At 41.9% G+C, this 26,626-nt stretch overlaps 1 protein-coding gene across 2 annotated transcripts in view; it reads left to right on the top strand.

Moving 5' to 3' along the window:
- Positions 1–1,380: 1,380 nt before the first annotated feature.
- The window catches only part of UBR1 (ubiquitin protein ligase E3 component n-recognin 1), a 147,986-nt gene continuing 122,740 nt past the window's right edge, over positions 1,381–26,626 (top strand). Inside the window, exons 1-6 of one of the 2 annotated variants that reach the window (XM_008169906.4) lie at positions 1,381–1,612; positions 9,175–9,431; positions 13,147–13,225; positions 19,558–19,668; positions 23,066–23,196; positions 24,465–24,606. In XM_008169906.4, the coding sequence (XP_008168128.2) occupies positions 1,535–1,612; positions 9,175–9,431; positions 13,147–13,225; positions 19,558–19,668; positions 23,066–23,196; positions 24,465–24,606 (798 nt within the window). In that variant the 5' untranslated portion in view covers positions 1,381–1,534. The remainder of the gene's footprint in view (positions 1,613–9,174; positions 9,432–13,146; positions 13,226–19,557; positions 19,669–23,065; positions 23,197–24,464; positions 24,607–26,626) is intronic. The other variant, XM_005284635.5, reaches the window with a different exon arrangement.

The following is a 26,626-nucleotide window of genomic DNA, read 5'->3' on the forward strand; positions in this document are numbered from 1 at the left end:
TTTATGGAATTTAATTTAGGTTGTCTAATACTTTTCATTATACAAAATAATCTTCTGACCTTTTGTGGAAAAGCTGTACACCTCCATTGTTTGCAACAGATCTTTGAAATACAGTAGGTGGTAACCCCTTGGGTTAGAGAAATTCCTTTCTTTATCCCTTGACATTCTCTTCAGGTTTTGCCCTGGGTATTGTCTATTTGAGAAATTTGCAACAGTTTAATTTAAATCTGTTGAAAAGCAATAAAGTGTTTGTCTACACAGGAAAACTATACTTATAAGATGTGAATGTAAATGGCTGATGTTATACCAGTATGACTCCCTGTATGAACACTCTTATTCCAGAATAAGGGCAGGTCTACATTTAAAACACTGACTAGACGCAGCTGCACCACTGTAGCGCGTAAGTGAAGACGCTCCTATGCCAACCGGAGAGGTTCTCCCACTGGCGTATTAATCAACCTCCACAAGAGGCAGTAGCTACCTCGACAGGAGAAGCTCTCCCACTGATATCGCATTGTCTACATTGGGGGTTAGGTTGGTATAACTGTGGGTATGTCTACACTGCGAAGTTGTTAACAAAATGTTTGTCTTTCACGGGTACTTAAAAAAGCCCCCCCCCCGTGAAAGACAAAAGTTTTGCCGACGCAAGTGTGAACATGGCTTTGTTGGCAGGAGCTCTCTCCTGCCGACAAAGCTAATGCTGCTCACCAGGATGGAAGTATTTTATCAGCAAAAGTGCCGACAAAGAGCATTTACACACCCTGACTTTTAGTGACATGGCTGTGTTGTCGCTAAAAGCTGCGTGGTGTGGATTTTTCACACCCCTGAGCAACATAGTTTATACCGACATAGGTCTGTAGTGTAGTCCTGGCCTTATTCCAGAATAAGTGTCCAAACAGGGAGTTATATAACTGTATCAGTTTAACTATACCTGTATGACTGGTAAAACTTTCCAATATAGACAAGCCCTTAGTTAAACCAATGCACACCTGTGTAAAAACAGTCTTATTTCTGTGTAAGAACAGCTTCTTGTTAATCAACTTAATGTAACGCAAAATCCGAGTGGCCACACAGGGCTCTGCACTGGTTTAACATCACAGTGCAGCTTCCTCCTATGGACCAGCCCCGAAGAGAAGAGCAGCCTTTAGCGCCACAGCCCCGCGGAAGGGATGTCGAGAAAAGGCACCGTCCGTCTGCCCGCCACCCCGGCTGGCTGCTCCCATCGAAGTTCGCTTCCGCCCCCACTAGCCGTATGAAGCTCTGTCCCCCGCCCTTCCCCCTCCTCTGCCCAGGAAGCAGGAAATGGGATCGGATCTGAGAGCAAGTAAGGGCAGCGGCTTCAGCAGGTGTGACTGAGCAGGCGCCGATCGCTGGCACATGCTCAGTGGCAGCCAGGTGCGCACACTGTCGGGAGGCAGATTCGGACACTACAGCTTGGCCCGTCTGCCCCGGCAACCTGTTTCCGGTCGGCTCGGTGGCAAAGGGGCGGGGCGGGACTTGGCTCGGCTTGGCGGCGGTGTCAGTTACCCTCAAAATGGCGGATGGAGGCAATGGAGGAGCCGGATCGGGAGCGAGCGGCGGGGTCTCTGTGCAGCCCCAGGAGCGGGCCATGGTGAGACTCCTGCCGTATGGGTCCTCCCGGGGGCCACCCGTGGTGACCTGGTAACCTCCGCGCGGACAGGTTGGAGCCTCCAGTGGATGGGAGCTCGACCCCCTGCCCGCTTGGGGGAGCAAGGGAAGCCCTGATTGCCTCCCCTTAGGAGAGGTGAGGGCCCCCATCCGCTGGGGGTTAGCGCCCTAGGCGGGGAGGTGCCGCTCAGTGTGGACTCACCTACCCCCCTTTCCCCATTGTCTGCCCTGCGGTCAATGGCTGTTTCCCGGTGGCACAGTCCCATGCGATGGTGACACCCGTGCGCTGTGTAGTTACTACTGAGCCTGAGTTAGGTGACCAGCGACCATCGATGGTCTTGTAGAGATGATCTTCAGTGACAGGCGGAATAAAGTTTTTATTGCGCGGACTTGAGATAAGGGATGATGGCGACATTTTGCTTAAATGCAAGTTTCCCTGGGGTTGTGAACCAAAAAGACTGCTCGATATGCTTTAAGCAGCCCGTCAATGGCATGACAAGAATGGCCCTGATGCACCAGTAAAAGCAGAGTTGTAGTCGGCTACTCTCAGCAATATCTTGGAACAGGCTGTTAAAACAAGCAGTTGCCTAATAAAGGGTGATCTCTTGATAGGTTTGGGTCACTAGTGAAAAGTAATATTTTCATAAGGCCAGGTGTTAAATCAGTTGTTGAAAGTGATAAAATTCAATCATCCACCTCATCATTCTGATCTGAAGGTTGTCTTGGAGAATAATCTGTTGAAAGGCTCTGTGATTTCGCCCCCCAACCCCATCTTTCTAGATCTCCACAGCTCAAGTCAGGGGTGGGGCCTATTATTCAGAGGCAATACACTTCATGCACCAAAGAAGTTACATTTAGGTTTAAGATGACGGAGGACAAATATTCACTAACTTAAGTTCTGGGTTGCTGTATGGAATTTACTCTTTGGGGCAGGTACATTTAGGGGCTCTTTATTGTTGCTTTACTGTTATTTGTATTAGTGTCTATATGCCCATAGAACTGGAACTTACTTTCTTTCATCAGCCACTGGAAGGCTGATAGCTTCAAATGAAAATAAAGGGAGCGGTATTGAATCAAAAACTTAAACATAAAATCTTGCCTGAAAACACTACTATCTTTTAAAAGCATAATAGTCTACTCTCCTATAACAGGACAATGTTAAGTGGGAGCTGCACGTTTATCAAGTAACTATTTTACCTATTTATCTTATACTTTTAAAGTAGACTTTAGAACTACCCAAGAAGGCAGCAGTTCTCAATCAGGGGTCTGGGGCCATGTGGGGGGCTGCAAGCAGTTTTCAGGGGGTCTGCCAAAATAAACCAGAGAGCAGGGCTGGCATTAGACTTGCTGGGGCCCAGGGCAGAAAGCCTGAGCCCTGCCGCCCGTGGTTGAAGCCTAAGCCCGAGCAATTGAGCTTTGCAGGGCCCCCTGTGGTGTGGGGCCCCAGGCTTGCTACCCTCTAACGCTGGCCCTGGGTTTTAATCTACTGGATATGCAGAAAAACAGTTGTGGCGGTACATGCGGGCTGTAGAATTTTTATAGCATGGGGAGAGGGGCTCAGACAGACAGATTCAGAACCCCTGCAATAAGGTAGTCAGTGTCCAATGCTGAGAGTCTTCTGAGCTATAGATTGGTCTTCAATGTTCCATTGGCTTCTACTTTAACTAGCAAAACAACTGTTTTGTGTACTAAAGTAAAATTCAACCTTAGAAGAGTTTATTTTTAATGTGGGTTGGGAATTCCAGCTGCTTGACAGAATAGCAGGGAAAAGCAGAGTGTTAACATGATTGGTAGAATGCAGTAGGATTGAACTGATTGATACCATTCAACTCTCAGCCCCCAAATTCACAGAATAGGATATGAAATAAAAAAAATAATAGACATGTTGTCATTGGATTTAAATTCAATATTTGGATTAACTTTAATAAGCCTATTGCAAAGCCTAAATGAGAGGATTCCTTTATCATAGCATTTAGAAATCTCATTTGATACTTTGTGATCTACAGATGAAAATCATCTTATAAAAGTTTGTTTGTGTTCCATTTCCATACACACCTGTTCAGATATCCACAAGTAGCTTATGGAGAGGTGACCACCTTCTTCTCTGTGCATTATACCATCTTAGTCTCCCTAAAGGGATGTTTCTGTATCCCGACAAGTGCAATTCTCTATCTCCCGACCCCTTCCAAGGTAATGATTATTTAAATGAGGTTTGGTAAAAACACTCACAATTCATTCTCTTCTCTTCAGGACAAAACTGCTCACCATAGAGTAAAGATTAATTTTTTGAAAGGTCTTAGTACATTTACATGTGGAAAGACATTTGTCTGTTTTTACAGAAAAAGTGTCTGAATACAACATAAAGAACGAGGAGTACTTGTGGCATCTTAGAGACTAACAAATTTATTTGGGCATAAGCTTTTGTGGGCTAAAACCCTCTTCATAAGATTCCTCTCCCAAGGATTCTTAGTGATGTGTAACGCCATAGCACAACACTTCTGTAAACTAAAACCATATCCTTCTAAAGCAGGGGTGGGCAAACTTTTTGGCCCGAGGGCCACATCGGGGTTGCACAACTGTATGGAGGGCTGGGTAGGGAAGTTTGTGCCTCCCCAAACAGCCTGGCCCCTGCCCCCTACCACTTCCTGCCCCCCTCAGAACCCCTACCCCCATCTAACCCGCCTGCTCTTTGACCCCTGACTGCCCCATCCCCTATCTACAGCCCCACCCCTGACAGCCCCCCCGGGACTCCCACCCTCTATTCAACCACCCTCTGCTCCTCATCCCCTGACCACCCCTCCCGGGACCCCAGGATCCCACCCCCTTATCCAACCCTCCCTGTCCTCCTACTGCTCTCCCGACCCCTATCCACATCCCTGCCCCCTGACAGGCCCCCCTGGAATCCCACTCCCAACCGTCCCTGTTCCCCATTCCCTGACCGCCCGCCCAGAACCTCCGCCCCATCCACCCCCTCCTCTCTGACTGCCCCCCGGGACCCCCGCTCCCTTACCTGACCCCCTCACTCCCTGCCCCCTTACCAGGAGCAGGAGTTCGCAGCCGTGACACCCGGCCAGAGGCAACTGCGCTCCGCACGCTGCCCAGTGGGAGTGGAGGGGCCAGAGCACGGCCTGCGCTGCGGCATGGCTGCAGGGGAGGGTGGACGGTGGGGGAGGGGCCGGGGACTAGGCTTCCCGGCCGGGATCTCAGGGGCCAGGCAGGACGGTCTCCTGGGCCAGATGTGGCCTGCGGGCCGTAGTTTGCCCACGTTTGTTCTAAAGAGACACTAAAATGACTGGTTAATGCTTCATTACAGCGAACAGACCAAACGCCCTAAACAAACTGTGGATTCTGCCTGAGCTCTTTTGACAAAAGTTACGCAATGAGAAATCCCAAAGTTAGTCATTTGCAAAGCAGCACATTGAGTTCAGGAGGAGTAGCTGAAATCCAAATCCAGATGCTGGAAGGGGGAAAGTATCGAATGGGGAGGGAAAGAAAGAAAATGACGTTATAGATGCAGCATTAACAAAAACCAGGAAATATGGGAATAAATGCCATATAATAATCCTCCCCAGAGACCCAGCTTCTTCTGTACACTTAACCACTGATATCTAAATACAACTTGTGCTGTTTATGCTAGGTGCAAAGTTGTGTTTGAAACTGTGTTAAACGGGGGTAGCTAATGCATTTTTAAATCGATCATTTTTTGTAGTTTAGACATTCTCTGTGAACGATTAGAAGGCAAAAATAATACCTTCACTTTATTAATTTGATAGTACTGTGTGTACAAAAAGTTTCAGTTTCACTGCTTCCCTGTAGAATTGGTCCATTTCCCTGTTTGGGTTTTTCCCACAGCAACAGAGGAGAGAGAACATTTTTAAAATATAGGGAAACATGATTGTAAACTGTAGGGAAACTCGGGGAAAAATTAGTACCTGAAACTGCTGAAGTTTTTAAGAATCCGTTACTACTTTTTTTGTTTTCTTGTTTAACTAGATTTCAAATTCATGGTGCCCATTACAACAGTAAACTGTTCTGAAGTGATCCCATGCCTTGTCAGGGATCTGGTATTGAATTACCTAATAGGTCTCTCTCTTTTCTAACTTTTATGACTCCTTACTAGGGTGACCAGATGTCCTGTTTTTAAAGGGACAGTCCCATTTGTTGGGACTTTTTCTTATATAGGTGCCTATTATCCCCCACCCCGGTCCCATTTTTTCACAGTTGCTATCTGGTCACCCTACTCCTTACAGCTACTACTCTGATTTTCTTCATTTGCATTACTAAAATTCAGGAACTGGACATAGTAAGTTAGGGGATTGGAATCTCTGACAAAGTACAGGGAGGCCAAGAGGATTTGTGCTTAGAAGCAGGAACAGGACTCCATGGTCTCTGAGAGACGAGATCAGATCAATTGAAAGTCAACATTTGTAGTACTACAGTCTGCTTTGCTTTCAGATTCAGTAACTGCAATACTAGAAAGCTTACAGAATACCTGTTAAATTTAAAATATAGCTTCGATCTTATGACTGTGATTGCGTACCATGAAAATTGAAGGGAAGTCTCTCATAATTTAAACTCTGCTGGTGAGAACAATGATGGCCAGTGATTTGTTTGCCACTATGTCATCTAACTGCAGGGTTAGACTAAGCCGTGGTAAAAACACTGGTGGTCAGAGTACATTAGACCTTTCACTACTCCCAGCACTATTGGTGGGAGATTATCTAAAGTGCTCAGTGTGGACAAGTACTGATGTTGAGAAGATGAGGCACTTTATGGAAATTATGGAGTTTAATAGTCTGTTAATTATAGGTGGGTCTAATAGCATTGCCTATTACTAAGGTTGCTCAACACTTCTCATGATAAGATCCTGTTCTCAGTTGCTTAGAACTTTGTTGGCTGACAATATCTCAATGGTATCTGGTTCAAGTTGAATTTTTTGGAAAATTCTGATCAAAATAGTTCAGCTGTTTCCAAGAACGAGGTTAGGGAAAAATGTTTTGTTTATGTTACATTCTTGTCTTTGAAATGCTCTAATGCTCTCATGCTTTGGAGCAGGGACTTGACATTTGCCTAGCGGCGGACTTTGTGTTGTGCCTTTTGCTATCTCTGTGAAAATTTGCCCAATTTTGGCCACGTTACAAGCCTTTGAAAAAATTGCAGTTTACATATGCCTAAAGACTTGCTAGAGCTTAACAGCTAAAATCTCTCAAGAGTCTGTCCTCACTGAGAATGCTCTAGCCCCTCACAGTTCTTAATACTGAGCTGATTGTACATGGTCCATCCCCATAAAGGGATTGAGCATGGTCCAGTTTAGGGCTATGGGGGCTCAGAAGGACTACATTGTAATGGCTGCTCCCAGCTGCTCAGAATCAGGTTGGGGATGAGCATGGGAATAGCCTTTCTCTCCTGTTTTCTCAGTGAATCCCTGTGGGCACCCAGGTTGAGTGGAGAAGGAAGCTGTCTGATTTGAATGCAGAGGGGCCAAAAGCCAGACCAGGGGGAGGGAAAGGAGTAAGTAGGGACAAGTAGCCAAGGAGAGACTGGGACTGGGGGGTAGGGAAGAGACAAGATGATTGGGAATTGAAGACAAATCTGACAAGGAGCTTGGGTGTGATTGAGAGAACTGGGGGTGGCTAGGTAAAGAGACTGAGACAAGAAGCCAGGGCAGGGGTGGAAGTGGGAAAACTGAGATTGGATGAGGAGTCCAGGGAGGGAGCCTGGGACTAGAAACCAGTGGGGGATGGAGAGACACATTGACTGAGGACTCCGGAGCCAGAGGTTGAGCAAAGAGATTGGGAACGAGGTTTTGGGGTGGGAGGAAGAGACTGAGACTGGCTGGGCAAGGAGACTGGATCTGGGTGTGGGAAGAGACTGCGAGTTGGGGAGATTGGGAAAAGGGACAGTGAGCTCAGAGCAGGAGACAAGTTCTGGCTGGGCAAAGAGACTGACAAGAAGCTTGAGGAATGGAAACTGGGAGTGGGTCTGCAAGGAGAATGGGACTGGGACAAGGAGCCATGGATGGGCTAGAGATATGACTTGGACAAGGACAAGTTGGAGGGGAGAGGAGCAGAAAGTATCAAGTTCAGGGAAAATAGATGCATCTGTGCTCATCACAGCACATTCCCTTTCAAAGCCTGAAATGGAGCCCAAGATTCCAGAGTCTCAACGATCCGCTGCTGTCAGCACTTATCTGTGAAATCCACTGGCAAAGTGTGACACTTCCCCCTCTAATGCTGGTCTGCCGAGAGGATGACAACTTATTGCTGCTACCAGTTATTCTGTTAACTCAAGTGGTAGAAGTCTATGTGGTGAATCTAAATGTTCCAACCCTGTTTATGAACCATGAAGATGTTAATATAGTGCCCCATGATTTTTCTGAAAATTTTTTTTTTCAGTTGCTGGGAATAATTAAGAAAGGGATAGATAACATGATATTTTCTGTCCTATTGCCTGTATATAAATCCATGGTACGCCCACATCTTGAATACTATGTGCAGATGTGGTCACCCCACTCAAGAAAGATATATTGGAATTGGAAAAGGTTCAGAAAAGGGCAACAAAAGTGATTGGGGTTATGGAACAGCTTCCATATGAGGAGAGATTAATAAGACTGGGACTTTTCAGCTTGGAAAAGAGATGGCTAAGGGGAGATATGATTGAGGTCTATAAAATCATGACTGGTGTGGAGAAAGTAGATATGGAAGTGTTTTTTACTACTTCTCATAACACAAGAACTAGGGGGTCACCAAATGAAATTAATAGGCAGCAGGTTTAAAACAAATAAAAGGAAGTATTTCTTCACAGAACACAGAGTCAACCTGTGGAACTCCTTGCCAGAGGATTTTGTGAAGGCCAAGACCATAACAGGGTTAAAAAAATAACTAGATAAATTCATGGAGGATAGGTCGATCCATGGCTATTAGATTTTATCTTTAAGTTAAAAGTGAAGTTTTTTTGTCTTTCATGTGACAGATTATCTTTAGTTGAGTCCACTAACAAGTTGAGCAATCTATTCCTTCCATGTCAGACTCCCACCCTTTCCAAATTCCAGTGGACATGTACTTTGCTTGCTGGCCTAGAGAAAATTTTATTGAGGGAGGATCATTTGTGAAAATAACTTGTATTTATGGGGAAAATGCATGTAGCTACCTCCTGACAGATGTATTTTTTGGCTTATGTTCACTAGAAATGCCTCCCACTTTAAAAATAAATTAAAGAGTGGGAACACTATGAAAGAATGCATGAAGTTCAGAATTGAAGAAAAGAAATCAAGCAGTTGGAGAGCACCTGTAGGAGTATAAAGAGCTAGAATAAGAGCAAATAGCAGAGATGTATTTTGGGGCAAAATACTAAAAGCCTCAAAGGTTCAAAAACTACATATAAGCTACTTTCTGTTGTTAATTTATCCTGTAAATGTGGATATGCATTTTTCCTGGTGCACAGAACTTCATAGTGTTGAAATGGAAAATGACCCTGGTTTTGTAGTAATCATTGTTAATTTTATTGCTCCACTGACGTATTATCCCAACTCTAATTTTCTTGCAGTGGTGGGATGAGAGAGTTGACTTTCAGGCTGCCTTTTTACAACAACTGGCAAAGTATGTGCCAAACATCTACTCTGCTGAAATGGACCCCTTGCTGGAGAAGCAGGAAGAAATGGCCCAGAAACAAATATTTGACCCTCTGGAGTGGTACTTGTTTAGGGAAGACCCGGATGTCTGCCTGGAGAAACTGCGGCAGTGCGGAGTTTCTCAACTCTGCGGGAAGGTGTTCAAAAGTGGAGAGACTACATATTCTTGCAGGTAAGGCACTAGTCATGAATATTTCTTGTGAGGTAACTCAGCAATAATAGACTTTATAAAATTATTTTTGCTGCTAGATGTATCCCACTAGGATCCTTGGGTAAGTGGCTATGATAATTGCTTTGCTATCACAATCTACTTTAAATTGAGCACAGATTACGTTAATGTGATAAGCAAAAATTGAAGTTATTTCTCTGTGTGGTACTGGCTTGTTTGCAACTCATATTAAGTTTCTTGACTTTAAATGGTCAATGGGTGTATAGAAGACTTAGGCCCCAAAGCACAAGAAGTCTTTCAACTTCAGCATGGTTTGATCTACAGTCCTCTTATCCTATCTTCTTCTTTTGTCATACTCCCACAATGCACTAGTCTGGGGAGATCCCCATCCCTCTTTTTTTTTTTTTTTTTAAAAGGCACTGTGCAAGCTGCAAAGCTTGAAATAATTGTAAAATTTAGCTATATTTGCTGATTTAAAAAAAAAAAGCTAAATTTAATTTAGACTAATTAGGTATGTGGGATGAATCAAATTTAAGATAAAAAACGGTGAAATATACTAGTTTATAGTAATTTCCATTCAATAACTATTTCATTATATGAGCCAACTATTATTATAGGTGAGGCTGGGAGCACTGCCTATTATAAGGTTTCCTGACATTTCCCTGAACATTTCATCTGCACTGAGCATGCTCCATCCATCACCTCACCATTCCTATATGTGACCAGACCATCCCAACAGAGCAACTGAATGTGCCCCACCCTGGGACAGAGCAGGACTTTTCCTGCAGTTGTAGCTCTGGGCTGCTGCAGGTCAGGCTGGGGACTGTAATTGAGAGCAGGGAGTCTGTCTCTACTGTGATCTCAATAACTGTTCTGCTGGGCCCAGACAGAGTGGAAGCGGAAGCTCCCTTATTCAAATGCAGAGGGGACAAGAGCTGGACTTGGGTGGGGGTCAGGGAAAGTAGATTGGGACAGGGAGCCTGGAGGGAAGATGACTGGAACTAGAGAATGGTGGCTGGGGCTGGGATTGGAAGCAGAGGGAAACTGGGAATTGGGTCAGGTAGAGGCTGGGAATGGGAGATTGTGGTGAAGGGGACTGCTAGATATTGGAGGAGGGACAGACATTGGATGAGGGAATTGAGACTTGCTGTGGGGGGAGGGACTGTGAGTGTGCATGGGAGACTGCAACAGGGAGTCCAGAGGTTTGAGGCTACCATTTGCTGGGCAAAGGGACTGGTACTGGGGTGAGAAGCCTGTGGAGTGGAGACTGGAGCTGCCTAGGTGAGGAGAATGGGACTGGGCTCAGGAGCTAGGGGTAGGGAACAGACAGGACTGGATAGGGTTAGGTTGGAGGGTACAGGGCAGAAAGGATTATGCTTCAGGGTAAAGGGCAGAAAAGTCTGTGCTCACTAGAGAACTCTCCCATTCAGACCCTGGAATGGATCTCATGATTCCAGAGTTTCTTCATTCCTCTGCTGTTAGCAAGTCTCTATGAACCCAGTGGCAAATTGTGTCCCCCCCTCGCTCCAATGCTGGTCCACGTGGAGGATGACAACCTACTGTTGGCTTAAATAGTAGAAGTATGTATGGTGGACTTAAAGGTTCCAACCCTACTGATGGCCCATGTGGGTGTCATTGTAATGCCAGATGACAGAAAGCCAGTTGTTGTTTTTGTTTTGTTCCAATTTGTGTTGAAAAACCTAGCCTTTTTTGTGTAATTTCTTATGTTAAAAGAATGTTGTTAAGATTGCAAAGTCCAGCACTCAAATATTAGGAAATGCCAGAATTAAAGTTGTCTGTGCAACCTTTATGGTTGTGGGTATGCATTATGATATCATTTGTTACATGATCACATACTGTTTTCTCCTCTGGACCCCTTTACCATTCAGTAAATGGGAAGGACAGTTGCATATCTTCCTTATTCAGTATGCAGGATGAGCATCTATTCAATCATTTGTTTGTTTTAATGTGTGGCCCTAGGCCATATTTACTGCACATTATTAAAATCCTGCTCTGAAGAGACGATTATTAATTTCCTCATGGGCTTTTTCTGTGATGGTCATCACTATAGTATTAGAGTGCTTCACAAACGTTAATTTTGTTTTCACAACACCCTTGTGAGGTAAGGATATGATGTGTCCATTCTATGGATAAGGAGCTGATGCACAGAGATAAACATTTTATTAAAGTTAATGTTTAAAATCAAATTTACACAAGTTAAGAGGGAAGGTACTGTACATCTGGGGTCAAGCTTGGGTAATGGGGATTGCGAGTATCGGTTTCAAGGTTCACAAGGTACATACATATAATATAGCCAGCATAGATCCAGATTGGGGTGTGGGAGTTTTTAAAGCGTCAGTGGATAAGTGGGCTCGGGTACACCATCCATGGAATGTATTAAGAGTCCAAGTCAATATTGGTGTAGAGAATAAGTACATGGGTGGGGTGCGTCCCTCGGTTCGTCAGGGAAGGAAGTGGGTTATTTCCCTGGTCGGCAGTCTCAGTTACTCAACCTGGTATTGGCGGTGTCCCGTGATGTGTTCCGTGTAGATGTCTCTGGACCACCTGATGGATACTAAGGTCAAAACTATCCACTAAGCTTGGGTGCCCAATTTGAGGCACCATGATCTGACTTTTCAGTGTACTTAGCAACATGAAGCACTTCGTATGTTCAAAACATAGCTCCCATTGACTTCAGTAGCACCAGTGAGTGCTCAGCATTTCTGCAAATTAGACCCAGGGTCTCAAGTCAAGCACCCAGAAAATGAGGAACACACCATTAATGCTCACCTGTGAAGAGTTTGTTTTAAGTGACTTTCCCAGCAGTAGAAACTCCGTGGTACTGGCAGAATCTAGTTCTCCAGGGCAGCATTCATTTGCCTTAACCATGAGACCATCTTTTCTCTTCCTGCAATCCCCTGCCTCATTCACTACACACCTTCCAAGTCCTGCATAAATGAGGCAGGGTCCTACAGATGACAGCCTTCTCTTCCCAACAATTCATTCCCAGAACAGGTCTATCCGGTGCACTGAATGAGGCAGAGGCCCTATGGAAAAAATAGTATGAGCTCATGTAATTTAAGACTGTATCATAATGTATACATACTAGGGGGCTGACTTCAGGTTGTAATGGAAACATTAATTTTGGCATTTCCTAACTTGAAAGCTTAACTTTGCAATATTAAAAACTACACTAAAAGAACATATTATGTGTAATTGTATTATAAAGGGACCCTTTCCGTATTATAAATTGTAACTGTTTTGAAATCATTTTTTATATTTACAGCCTAAGACAGATGTAACATAGCTTTTGCATCAACATCTTACATGGTTAAAATGATTACAACTCTATTCTGAAACCACATTATAGACTACCCAAGAGTAGTCTCTAACATCTTGTTGTTTTTTAAAATCCCTGTCCATGCTAGGCAAGGGAACACCTGTACTAGTAACTATTGTTGGAAAATGGTAATTAAGCTGGTTTTAATAGAACCCTGCTTAAGGATGTTTGAACAATAGCGTTGCTAATATGGTTCAAACCTAATGTGGAAGGGTTGGAACATTATCCTATATCAATAGCATGAAATAGCTGTGATTTGATGCCTGAAATTGAGTTTGGCACCATCCATAAAGGTTTAACTATGGCAACAGTTCTAGTATATGAATATTTCATTATTTTATTTTAGAATGGTATCCAAGTTTAGTATTTTTGTTGCAGAGACTGTGCAATTGATCCAACTTGTGTACTCTGCATGGACTGCTTCCAGAATAGCATTCACAAGAACCATCGTTACAAGGTATGAAAATCTGTACTGTAAAGTTGTATGTGTTGCTATAAGGAAGTTTTCTTGTGTGTAATAGCAATACACACAGATTATGAGAAACTTCAATTCCTACTCCTTGAAAATTACCAATTTGTTGAAATGAGTGCCGGAGCAAAAAAGAACATGTCTTTCATAGATCTAATTGTTATCCCTTTTGACCAGAGCAGTTAGACAAAAAAGCACGGTCTAGTAGGTTGCTCCCTTAGGAGGGGAAATTGGTGATAGTCAGATATTTATTTGTTTGCAATTTTGTTTATTTACAAAGCCCTCTGTCTCTGAACACAGAAGAAATCAAATGCACCTCTACCTCGATATAACGCTGTCCTAGGGAGCCAAAAAATCTTACTGCGTTATAGGTGAAACCACGTTATATTGAACTTGCTTTGATCCACTGGAATGCGCATCCCCGCCCCCTCGGAGCACTGCTTTACCGCGTTATATCGGGTTACATTATATCGAGGTAGAGGTGTAGCAGGAAACTGCTTCTTTTGCTCTCAGAACCCAAGAACACTTTCCTAGCCTGCATGTCTGACCCAGAAAACTCTTCCCCTGGTTCCTTCCAGGATCAGATGCTGTGCTTTCAGCTGCTCCTTCAGGCTGACGCTCTGAGGACTTGTCTTCCGATGGGTTAATATGCACTAACATGTTTGTGCGCTAGTTGGTCCATGTAGACACTGCTGGTGCACAGTGCAGTGTACAGTGTCGTACTGCACTATGTTAAAGTGCATTGTGGATCACCAGCAGAGTTTACATGGACCAATTAATGCACAACATGTTGGTGCACTTTAAAAGTCACACCCCTGCAAGTGCATTTTATCCAACCACGTAGACAGGCTCTACGTCTTTCCCAGTTTTTTGTCTGTTCTGTCTTACCTATCTAAAACAATACTCAGCAAAATCTCCTGGGTGGGTTCACACCCTCCTTTTGTTTTAGGTGAGGGTTTATCCTTACGGCTATGTTTGTTGAAGGGTGAGTTCACACCTATCAGTCTCAATGAGGTTTTGACTCAACCCATAAAAAGGTTTCATCCAGCTCATAACACTATAATTGCATATTGAAAAACTAGTTTCAGGAAACTTAAGTTGCAAAGTCAAGCACTGAAAAGTAAGGTAATTGCAGAATTAAAATTGCAAGGACAATCTTAATGTGACTCCTTTATGTGTTTGCATTGTGATAGCTTTGCCCAAATTCATATACAGTAAACACCCACAAGCCAGCCAACTTGGGCTCGCGGGCTCCAACTAGAGCCCGGAAGTCTACACAGCAATGAAACAGCCTCATAGCACACCCCCGTTGGCTTGCACAGGCCAGCTGCAGTTGTCTAGTTGCTGTGTAGACATACCCATAGTAAGTAAGTGGCAGAGCTATGCTCTCTTGTCCTGAGTCCCAGTCCAATGCTTTAAACAGAAGAGAATGTCATCTCCCTACAACTCTCTTACTCTTATCTATTTTGTGTACAGAGCAAACAGTATGTGATCACATAGTTAATGACTATATGATAACTAAGGCTACGATTTGGTCATGGCAGTCATGGATTCCATTACTTTACCAGACGTCTGTGACTTCTTTGGCTTCAGCTGTCAGCGACTGGAGCCAGGGCTGTGCGCCCCTGCCCTGGAGTGGGGGCTGCAGCCGGAGTTGTGTGCCTCTGCCCCGTGGTTTGCGACGGGGGCTGCAGCGGGGCCCTGCACCCCCCTCGCAGCTTCCCAGGGCCATGCATGTCCCACCATCCCTGCCTGCGGCCAGTGCTGCACACCTGTGGCTGGGGTTGCAGCTGGGAGCGTGAGGCCCTTCCCTGCACTGTGGCCAACTCTGGAGCGGGGGCTGTGCATGCCCCTGCTGTGGCTGTAGCTGCTGGAGCCAGGGCTATGGCGGCTCCTCCCCCCGCACCACCCCCAGGGTGTGGGGGTTCAGCCTGTCAGTCCCCGCCCCATGGGATTCCAGCTATCATTCCTCCCACCATACCTAGCCCTGCCACCCGGTTATTTTTAGTAAAGTCACAGACAGGTCATGGGCTCTTGTGAATTTTCGTTTATTGACTGTAACCTGTCTGTGACTTTTAGTAAAAACAGTGACAAAATCTTAACCATAATGAACACACACACACACACACACACACACACACACACACACACACACACACACACACAACTACGGTTGCAAAGGCAATAGTAATAATCTTTGTAACTGGTAGATTATTCCAAAGACATTAACAGACAGGTAGATTGCCTATTAGATATAGAGGCCAGACTTAAATCTCAGAAATGCAGTGCATATGTTGCATATCTCAATTCCATTACTATGGTTAGGGGTGTGCAGGAGCAGGTTTTTTGGTTTTATTGTAGAGGTGTCAATTTCCATCTCCACATCTGAGATTTGAATCTGCCTTTGATTTAGTAGAGTACATTAAACATGCAAAATAATAAGTGGGCAAAGGCACTTTTTCCTCTCCTCTTCTTTAGCTCTTAGTTGAAAGAGTAGAAAATACTAGAGCTCTCTAACCTCCTTTTTGTTTTGAAATGATGTATAACTTTTTCGGGTGCTTCTGGCTTTTTGGGAATGTGCAAAAGATCTCTCAAACTCTTTCATTTTAATTGGTTTTGCTGTGCTAATCAAGCAACTTTTTAGCAAATTTGAAGAGGATAATCCAATTCATAGGACTGAGACCTTGTTATAATTTACAATTATTGTTAAAATCCATAAGAGATTGCTTGTTCCCTTAGTAAATAACAATCAGAGTAACAATGCTGAAATTTCAGTTAAAAAGCTCATGTTTATAGAGCTTGGTAAAGTACTATAAATAGTACTTACAAAATGACTTGTTTGCAAGCTGACCATGATAAAGAGGTTTCCAAACCCATATTTGGTAACAAAATAAACATGTATGCACAGGGACCAATGCAGTCTTTTCACCAGTCAGATCACTGCTGCAATCTACATACTGTTTTGTCTATTTCTGCATTTGGATTTATTTAGTTTTTTAAATTGCTTTGGGCTTGAGGCATGGGGGATGGGTGGAGAAATTAACAAATGCTAAATTTCAAGTGCAGGAGATTGCTTTAGACCTGGGTCTTCTCTTCCTGACAGCCTTTTGATGGTCTCTGAGCCAAATCCATGTGACCAGTGAGAAATTCCAGCTGTTGCTCCCTTATTTGGGGAAGGATCATTTTAAGTAATTCCTTAGGCTGCTCTCTTCCTGAACTGTCCTCTGCTGTCCCCTTTTCTGCCTGACTTCACTGGTGGTTGTTCCCTTTCAAGAGCCATTGCAACAGATGTTCAGTTTTGTGAACGGAGTGGGAGCATACAGGGATCATGAGTCTTTAAAGCTGATGTACCTCTTCAGCAAAGTTACACTAAAGAGCATCTAAACCACCATATATTCAACTTAATTGTAATCTTTCATAGTTTAAAAATGTACTAGTCTTTATTGCGCTTCATTACTTTGGATGTTGAAATTGCACCCACCTCAGAGGCTTTTTCTACCTGCATCAAATGGCCATGACTGCCCTTTAAAGAGGAAGTGCTGACTGTGCGTGCACAAATGTATTTAGTGAGTGCATCTTTACAGATAATCAAGTCAAGCATGCTAATCTAAGTGTCTTATCCTGACAGTAGGGTAGTCAGACAAGATGGGTGAAATAATATCTTTTATTGAACCAACTTCTGTTGGTGAGAGAAACAAGCTTTCAAGCTACACGGAGCTCTTCTTCTGTAAGGTAACCTGGCAGTTTGGGAATAGGTCAAAGAGCCTCCAAAATACTAGGGAGTGGTAATGAGGCAGAAGGTGTGCTGAGAACAGCCAGATAAAGTACACTACTCTGCACTTCTGTGAAACCCTTCATCTGGCGAGCTTAAAGTGCATTACAAGTATTCTTTAAGCCTTACAATATCCCTGTGAACTATGTAAATAAAATATAAGTAGCTTCCATATATTTTAGCTACCTATATATGTACAGATGGATGAACTGACTCCCATAAAGGATATATTAAAAGGATAAATAGAAGCCAGGAGTTCAGTTTCCAGTCTTCTCTTCCCATCCTCTCAGTAATTTAAGATGGCTTCTTTAAGGCCAAGTAACAGTAGTTGGAACATGAAGATAGCAGGTAAGTGGTTGTGATGTTTCCCCAGTTTGTAAATACATTCTAAACCTTTAAATTACGCTTTTTTTTTTTTTGAGGGGGCATTTTTAATAGTAAATAACATTTTTAAAAGTATTTTGTTTGATAAGGCCACTTATTACTTCTAATAACTATTTTATAAGTACTTTTGTAACTGGGATATCAGGGAAAATTATATACAATTACTGGTCTTTCCTGCACTTCATCTTAACTTTATGCTGGACCAGTGGCCAGTTCAGACTTCTCAGAAAGCATTGTGCAGAATCAAACTTGGAGCATTGCATTTAAACCCTGAACTTGGTCTCAATATCTCACAACACTGGTTAGAGAAAATGCTACACTGCTACTTAGTAGGCAAATATATATAATTAGTTTGCTAAAATAAGTATTTTAAACAGTACTTTGAAATACTTGTAAACAAAGCTATTAGACAGCTTTGCTATCTGTTATAGAAAGTCTTTATAGACAAGATTACAGTCTGTTTTTGCTACGTATGCAAAAGGTACCCCTGGAACAAATATGATTAATAACCTGCATCACAACTGTAAAGGTTGCAGGACATTGGCATTCCTTTTTTTGATGTGTATGCATGCGTGCACACACACTGTCTTCCATTCAGAATCTTTTCCAGAGACAAACTTGTGATTAATTGTGGGACCTAAGGTTTAATGCTTGTCAATGAGTTCTCAGACACTAAAATGAAAATGTGGTCAGTCCATAGTAAAAACAGTTATGCTTTTCCAGCATATAAAAGAAAACTCTAGTGCATGATATCATTTCAGCAGCAGTTCAATCTTATGTTGATGGATGATTCTCTTGCCTCCCTTTCCCTATCTGATAGGAATTTTTGCTTGTAGCTGAAACATTACCTGTTTTGAAACTCCACACACAAATTAATTCATCTCTTGGATTTCTGTAGTGCACACACTGTAGGGTACTACCCTAAGCCTCACTTAGTCAAATAAGGAATCTACTAACCCATATCTGTTGAGCTGTGCTCCTTTCTCTCACATGGATACAGAGTCTCAATTTAAAACAATATAGCAGATAACTATATTCCGGGGGGGGGAGGGATAGCTCAGTGGTTTGAGCAATGGCCTGCTAAACCCAGGGTTGTGAGTTCAGTCCTTGAGGGGGGCCACTTAGGGATCTGGGGCAAAATCAGTACTTGGTCCTGCTAATGAAGGCAGGGGGCTGGACTCGATGACCTTTCAAGCTCATTTCCAGTTCTAGGAGATAGGATATCTCCATTAATTTTATTTTCTTTTTATTTTAAATGTGATTTCTATAGGCTTTAAGGAAGAAGTGGGCAGTAGCCCACGAAAGCTTATGCTCTAATAAATTTGTTAGTCTCTAAGGTGCCACAAGTACTCCTGTTCTTTTTGCGGATACAGACTAACACGGCTGCTACTCTGAAACAAGGATAATAAAAGCTCCTCTCCCAGCTCTCCCTGTAGGCCCACACATTGCTTTTATTAAAGGTTTCTATGGTGGCTTAAGACTGGCATAAACACTTACCTGTAGCCAAAATGTTACAGGCTTTCAGATCTGCCCTGGCAGTAGTCACATTCCTGGCCTGTCTTCCATCCTTGAGTCAAGTTTAAGGGGAACTCTCATTAGCTCCTCTAGATATATTTCCCTTATCTGCCCACAAGTCCTCGATGGCTCTACCCCAGAGTCGAAGGTATGTTGAAATATGTAGAACTGCCCTTAATGGTCACTTATATACTGGCTTCAAGCAGCTACCGGGAGCTTTCAGAAAATACTGCAGTGTCCCACTCTTCAGTCCACCCCTCTGGTCACCTGGGGTTCAATACATAGCCCCGCTGAAGGCAGTGTGGCTCCATGCAAATGCAAGGTTCTGCCTATGTGGAACAATTTGCAAGTTTAAGACACAACTGTGTTCCTACTCTGCTCTCTGCACATGTGAAGAAACATAGATAATTCCAGCAAATCCCATCTTCCACCCCACTGAGATTTTCCCTTTCTTAATTACAAAAAAAAAAAATGCTGCAGTATAAAAGGATATGGTTTACACAGTGACACTTCCTACAGCATAGTTATTTATCACTGTGTTGGAGGCACATAAAATGTGGATGTATTGGCTTGACAAATGTACGCTTTTCTTGTGTTCTTGATTTTTACATGCATATTTGTATGTCTGAAATACCTCTTAATTTTTCAGATGCATACTTCCACTGGAGGAGGGTTTTGTGACTGTGGGGATACAGAGGCATGGAAGACTGGACCACTTTGTACTAACCATGATTCTGGAGCAGCAAGCACTACAAAAGCGGTACAAATAATACATAAAGAAAATCAGAGATGAATACTGTCTGTAAATCTTCAAGCTTTGTAACATGCTCCCTACCTGTCTAGAAAAGTTACCATTTGCTCAGCAAAAAAATATTTTTTTTCGGGGTTGTCCAGGCCTGTGTGCTTAGAATTAGGTTACATGTAGAGAATGTATCTTTCTAGGATGCCTTTAAACTTCAATATTTTCCTTGATAGGAAAGAAGCGAGGAATGATGGCAGTATGTTTGTCTGCTTCGGTGATGATGAAAAAATGCACTCAGGATCAGGCTTCTGTTTTTTAAAAGGGTAGACTACATTTTGAATCTGCTGAATGCCCTTTTCTAAATGTTAAAGGACAAGTTAAATACACTACATTAAAGAAAAACACTCTAGACACATTTTTTTAATCTTGTTTGTTGCTAGCATTCACAACATAATATAAGGCATGCACATGTAAAATGCAGTATCCTTGGGTTGGGATGAGGGGGGAACCAACCCAAACCCCTCAAAAACCAGAACTTGCAATCAAAAGGTGCTACACAAACTTTCAGACATCTAAGTCTGGGAAATGGAGCCCAGAAAAGCAGATGCTCCAAACCAAACAGTGGCTAAAGCATTGTTGTTCTGCTCCTCTAGGCTTTCTCAGGGCATTGATTGCTCATTGTTGCCTTCCAGCTCCAAATGCCCTGCAGAACTTCCCGGTCCCTAGTATCTCCTGTCCCAGGCTCCCAAGGGTAGCCTGCTTCCTACCGTCAAATGCATGTTGTAAATAGTAACAAATTTTTGAAAAGCTTTAAGATAGTTAAATGTCTGTAACTTAAGGGTAAAATCCTTTTCAGGAACATCATAGGGATTAAAAATACCTGACTACTAGCAACCCAAGAAAATCAGTTAGTTTTTAAACTTAAAATCCAAACACACTTTTTCCATACTTTCAAATATTTGCATTTCTTTAAGTTTTAACCTAAACTTTGTGTTTTGTGACTTTCTAATACACCTCTACCTCGATATAACGCTGTCCTTGGGAGCCAAAAAATCTTACCGCGTTATAGGTGAAACCGCATTATATTGAACTTGCTTTGACCTGCCGGAGTGCGCAGCTCTGCCTTTCATCATCAAGCTTTCCAACTGTCTCTACAAACTGATACTTACCGTACAAATTGTTGCAGAGGTGAAATGTAGCAATTGTTTCATAAACATTGTAAAGTTAGCACAAGAAGTGAAGAATATATTGATTACAGGATTGGACCCACAGGTGTTTTTCTGGCATATGCAGTTAATTCTTAATTATCCACAAGCTTTATAGTAACAGTTCTCACCATTTCCCCAAAAGAAAAGAGAGGAACTAAACTGCCATTGCGGGAGGGAACACATCCTCTGCTTCATTCCCTGTAAGTTTGTAATGGGGAGAGAGGAAAGAGATCCTGTCCATTCTGGATTTTTTTGTTTTTTTTAGTCCCTTTTTAGGGACCCAGAGAAACCATTAATTTACCAGGAGCTTTTTGGTATCTATTAAAGAGCTAGATATGGAGAGAGGTGCTCTATCTGCATACTTTCCTCACCTGAATGAGGGAGGGTAGAGGGAGGTATGGGGGGAGAGTCTTCTCATTAAGGGTTGATTGCCTTTTATTTGGAATACCCTTGTCTACAGCAGCCTGTTTTTATCCTTTTCCCAAAGGTCTGTGCTTGGTACAATTTACCCCTCCAGATGCCAAATTCTAACTGAAATGTAACTCAACACAACAGTGCTTATATAAAGCCTAACACTTATCCTTTCTCCTCCAAATTTAAGAACATAAGTAGCATAGTTGGAGTAGGAAAAAATTTAAACCCAGATATTTAAGAGCTCTGATTCCCAGGATCTGTAAGAACCTGATTTCAAATGGTCACATGAGTGCAGATGAAGACATTTATAAAACCACCTGTAGATGTTTTAGATGGCAGCCTTGACTTGGAATTCCTCTTCTAAAGCTCATCAGGACAGGAAAAGTTTCTGGCAACTGTGGAAGCCATTGGTCATTTCAGTTCATTACTTGTTTCATTTCTGTTCCAGGTTTCCCACCACATGAACGATGTTTTATTTTGATTTTTTTTTTTTATGCTACCTAGAAACCTATGGGCTAAGTGAAACTGCATGCTGCTTTAGGAAGTTTCCAAAGTCATGGTTCTTGACAATAGCAAACTACATCACCAATATGTTATACCCACTTCTATCAAACCATATACTATTCTATGTGAATGGAACCTGGATTTGAGATCTTGGTTTTAGTAATTCTCTTTTCTCCCCATTTTCTTTCCCTTTCTCCCCATACAACATATACATTCTGAGATTTGCAAGCACAACCTTAAAATTAATGGAAAATGTGTCCAGATATGCTAACCGCCTTGAAAATATGAGCCTCTGTGTCTAGGTCACAAATCTCTCTGTTTACATCTCTAAACGTGGATACCAATATAAGAAGCCATTCCATATATTCAAAAGATGTAGTAGTCCCTTGTTATTTAGGTCCCCCTTATTCAATCCTTCTTTTCATAGAGTATGCAAACAAACTGAAAGGATGAGACATCAGGGACTGCAGTTCAGGCCTGGATTTGTCATCTACGAACATCTTCATATGAGTCAGAAGCAATATTACCATCTTTTTACTTTTTAACCTAAGTTTCCTAACTCATTTAATGAAGCTTTTCACAGCCTGTGCTTAGATAAGAGAGCTTTACATGTTTTTCTGTATCTTATTTTCTTAACTAGTATCTTTAAAAATGCACCTATATCATGTTTCATTTGGTGGATAAAACTGCTGTTGGACTATTTTTGAGAAATCTTGCGAGTAGTGATAGCAAGGAATTGAAAAGCGGTGCATTTCACTTTCCCCAATGTCACAAAGAGGCTTCAGTGGGGCTATGGTCTTGTACAAAAGATTATATCTTTCTGGTTGTGCAGTTTTCATTCATTCTCTTCAGCTTCATTAGTCTTGCTCCCTGTAGTGTAAAGTGAATGAATTGTAGGGCAATATATTTACCATTATTCCTGAAGTGAATATACCTTCTAATAAGACACACACACAAACGCACAACTGTAATATGATTTTAGCTCTGCATTGCATATAATCAACCGCAGTACTTCTGGCACCTTAGAGACTAACCAATTTATTTGTGCATAAGCTTTCATGGGCTAGCCCATGCACAAATAAATTTTAGTCTCTAAGATGCCACAAGGACTCCTCGTTGGTTTTTGCTAATAGAGACTAACATGGCTACCACTCTGAAGCTCAGTACTTCTGTTGTTTCTTTAAATTATATGGCAAGGATAAAAATAATCAGCTGTTATATTACCAAATCTTTTTTCCATTTTTGTATTTCTATATTCCATATTGATATCTTGTCCTATCTTCTTATAGAATTCTGAATGCCAGTTAAATGAAGAGCTAATGGCACAAGCAAAGAAGATGTTCCCGTCGGTATTAAAATACATTGTAGATATGACTATTTGGGAAGAAGAGAAGGAGTTGCCTCCTGTGCTCATGACCAGGTGGGAGATATTGCCAGCGATTTCTAAGTGTTAGAACTTCCATTCAGGTTTATTGGTACCCTATATAAACTTGCTAATGCCCAGATCTCTTTAAATAGAACTATAACATTCCTGACTATAATCTCTATAAAGGTACAACGCTTCAGGGAACGTTTTGCATATGTTAGTGTCCAATTAACCACAATAGAAATTGTGCAAAAATCCTCCTCTTCCAAGATGGAAAGAGGCCATTACTTTGATTGGTGATGAGAGCAGAAATGGATCCTAAAGTGCAAGGAGGAGAGGAGAAACAGCTACAGAATTAGCAGATGACATAAATACCTTGTTGTACTTGGGCTGGCTTAGTGTCCTAAGTAGACAGCTTGGGTGAGGTAGGATGGGGAGGGGCTTTTTTGCATGGTTTTCATTACATGGTGCTAAAAACACTTGAGTCTTATCCATATACTAATACTAGCACTTACACTGGTGTCAGCAGCACAGTGTAGCTGCACAGTTTCTGGAAGCACTTACAAAACTTCCTAGGCCTAAAGGAGAATGACAGTTTACCGTGTCCTTTAAATCTGTTAAAAGCAACAAAGAGTCCTGTGGCACCTTAAAGACTAACAGATGTATTGGAGCATAAGCTTCCGTGGATGAATGCCCACTTCGTCAATGCGTCTGACGAAGTGGGCATTCACCCACAAAAGCTTATGCTCCCAGTACATCTGTTAGTCTTTAAGGTGCCACAGGACTCTTAGTCTGGATCTGTAAAAAGCAACAAACACGGCTACCCCTTTGATAGTTTACAGTTCTCAAAACTTCACTGGACTGACCTCCAGTTTGAGCTAGATGTGACAGTAAAGACCCAGTTACTAAATTCCTAGGTGGCATTAACTAGAAGGTCAATATTTTTATGCTATCAACTGCAAGTAAAACTAGCATGTAAAAACTTTCATTTGGGATGGAAGTGTAGTTCACAGATCTTTTAGTCTCAAATTTCCTCAAAACATGTTACTACTTTGTATCACCAGGAAGATCGTGATGCCCCTCTTGTAATAAGTGGTTAGTGCATAGTTTCCATGCTCTGTTCTTGTCTCGGTGAGAGGTGGAACTGCTTGCCTTTTTTTTCAGAACCTGAAGATGTTGAACTCATTTTTCCTCTACAATTTATTTGGTTATATTTGTGACTTTCTCCCAGGAGTTTGCAAGTGATTTGTTGCCAACATCTGGATAGGAGATTATTTTCATTTTCTCTTTGCTCATCTAATTAAATACTGGCTTCTTCCCAGTAGAGAGAAGACAGACCACTACTACTGTGTTCTTTTCAATGATGAACATCATTCTTATGACCATGTCATCTACAGTCTACAGAGAGCGCTTGGTTGTGAGCTCGGGGAAGCCCAGTTGCACACTACTGCCATAGATAAAGAGGTCAGTGCACTTTGTGTGAAATAGAAATTCTCTTTTTAAGGATTATATGCTGCTTCTGTGTATTCTTTCTCTCATTCTCTGATCGTAGTAATTGTTGCTGTGATGTTGGAGCATGGAAAGAGACAATGACAGATAATGCAACCTAATTGTTAATTGGTAGTTGCATGGAATATGAATACTATTAAAGAAGGTGATCTGGTTTTCGTATCATGCTTATTTGTTGTTCAAGAAACAAACCAGGGTCCAGAGGAGGGGAGAAGCCACTGATTTCTTACCTGAGGTTGATCCACTTTCATCTGTTGTCTAACACAGCCAACTTTCTCTAACTTTGTTATAAAGGTTGGTTTTATCTTATCTGGTTTGCACTTCTTGGATGAGGAAACGACACATTTCAGACATACCACTAAAATAAAAATATATTGGTTTGCATATTCAATAGTATTTGGTCAAAATAGTAGGTTACATTGCGCGAACACTTATTATTATTTTTCTGGCTCAGTTTCTGTCCTCTAATAACTTGCATCACAACTTTAAAGATGATTAAAACCAGGTAAATTCCATGGTGAAGCTGATGCTGATACTTCCACTTTTTGTTTCTCAGAACAACATTAAACATCCCTAATTATCTGTTCAAAAACTACTTGGGGGGGCTGTCTGTATGCATCTCAAAATTATGAAGTGTGCACGTGCATACATGTAGGCAAAGGTTTTATATATATATATATATATATATATATATATATATATATATATATATATATATATATATATATATATATATATACACACACACACACACACTTATTAAAATTGGAAGAATTTTTAAAAACTTGCTTTTGACCATTAGTGCTGTTTACTTTCAATATTTGTCTTGGTTTAGACTATGAAAAAATTAGTTTATTTTTGTCTAGTCTCACTTTCAGCTTCTCATGTGCTAGCACAATGCTACATTGCTTGGGCTGCATACACTACAGAAGACTATCTTCCAAAAATGACTCCATAGTAACTTCAAAAAAAGATTTTTTTTTAAAGGGTATATACATGGTTATTTTTAATAATAAAACCTAACTTTTAGGTCTAACTTGACTTGAGTATGCTTTTACAGTGCAGTGGAAATTGTGGTGTTTATTGCACAAAATGTACCAGGGAGTACTACTTTGCTTTACTGGCAGTATGTTTACAGCAAGTTATTGCTTTCTCGTCATCTCTTCTCAAATTCTGCAATGTGGAAGGGCCATGTTAAAGGCCACACTTGTAACTTCTTTTCTTTGGGATTTGGGACCAGACAGTTCTTGTCAGTGTTGTTTCAGACTCCATTAAGAGTGATGCTGCATGTTACTCTGAACATTCCCACTATTTGATCCTCCGAACTAAGAAATCACTTTATAGGCAAAGGGTCTGGGTTGGAAGAAAAGAGTTCAGGACGAGTGTACTTTCTGCTAGGATGAAAATTGACACTGCTTCTGGATGGGAGTATTTTGCAGAAGTCTTCTGTTTTGTTGCACCCATTTGTTCCTCTTACATGATAATGCAAATGCGTTGTTTGTTTTTAACTTGCTGTTTTACTTTAATTCAAATTGGTAAGGTTGTCCAGAGACTGATTGTTTGTACCAAGTCGATTACTATCTCAGACTTCCTAGAGCACTGTACTAAATGGACTCTAGGCACCACACAGGAGATAGGGCAAAGGGTCTGATTTTTTTTTTTTGGCCCAAGTTTATGCAATTTTAATATTCTTTTACTGAGAAGTTATAAGGTAATAAAGCAGTGAAAAAGCTCACACTTGAATCATGTATTCTTGCCTTAAACCCTAACAAAGGCCTCAATTTTAGGTCAGTTGAATCCAGAGATGTTTTAATTGGTTTTATTACCCTTTTTCCTACATCGTAAGCTAACATACCTTTCTAACTATATGAATGTTATTTTGTTATCTTCAAGAAGAATATATGGTTGTAATGGCAGAAATAAACAAATGCCTCTTAGTGTCCCCACACATGCCAGACTGTTCCTTCTCCTGCTC

The sequence above is a fragment of the Chrysemys picta genome, chromosome 4 (assembly GCF_011386835.1).
Source record: "Chrysemys picta bellii isolate R12L10 chromosome 4, ASM1138683v2, whole genome shotgun sequence".
Taxonomy (NCBI): domain Eukaryota; kingdom Metazoa; phylum Chordata; order Testudines; family Emydidae; genus Chrysemys; species Chrysemys picta.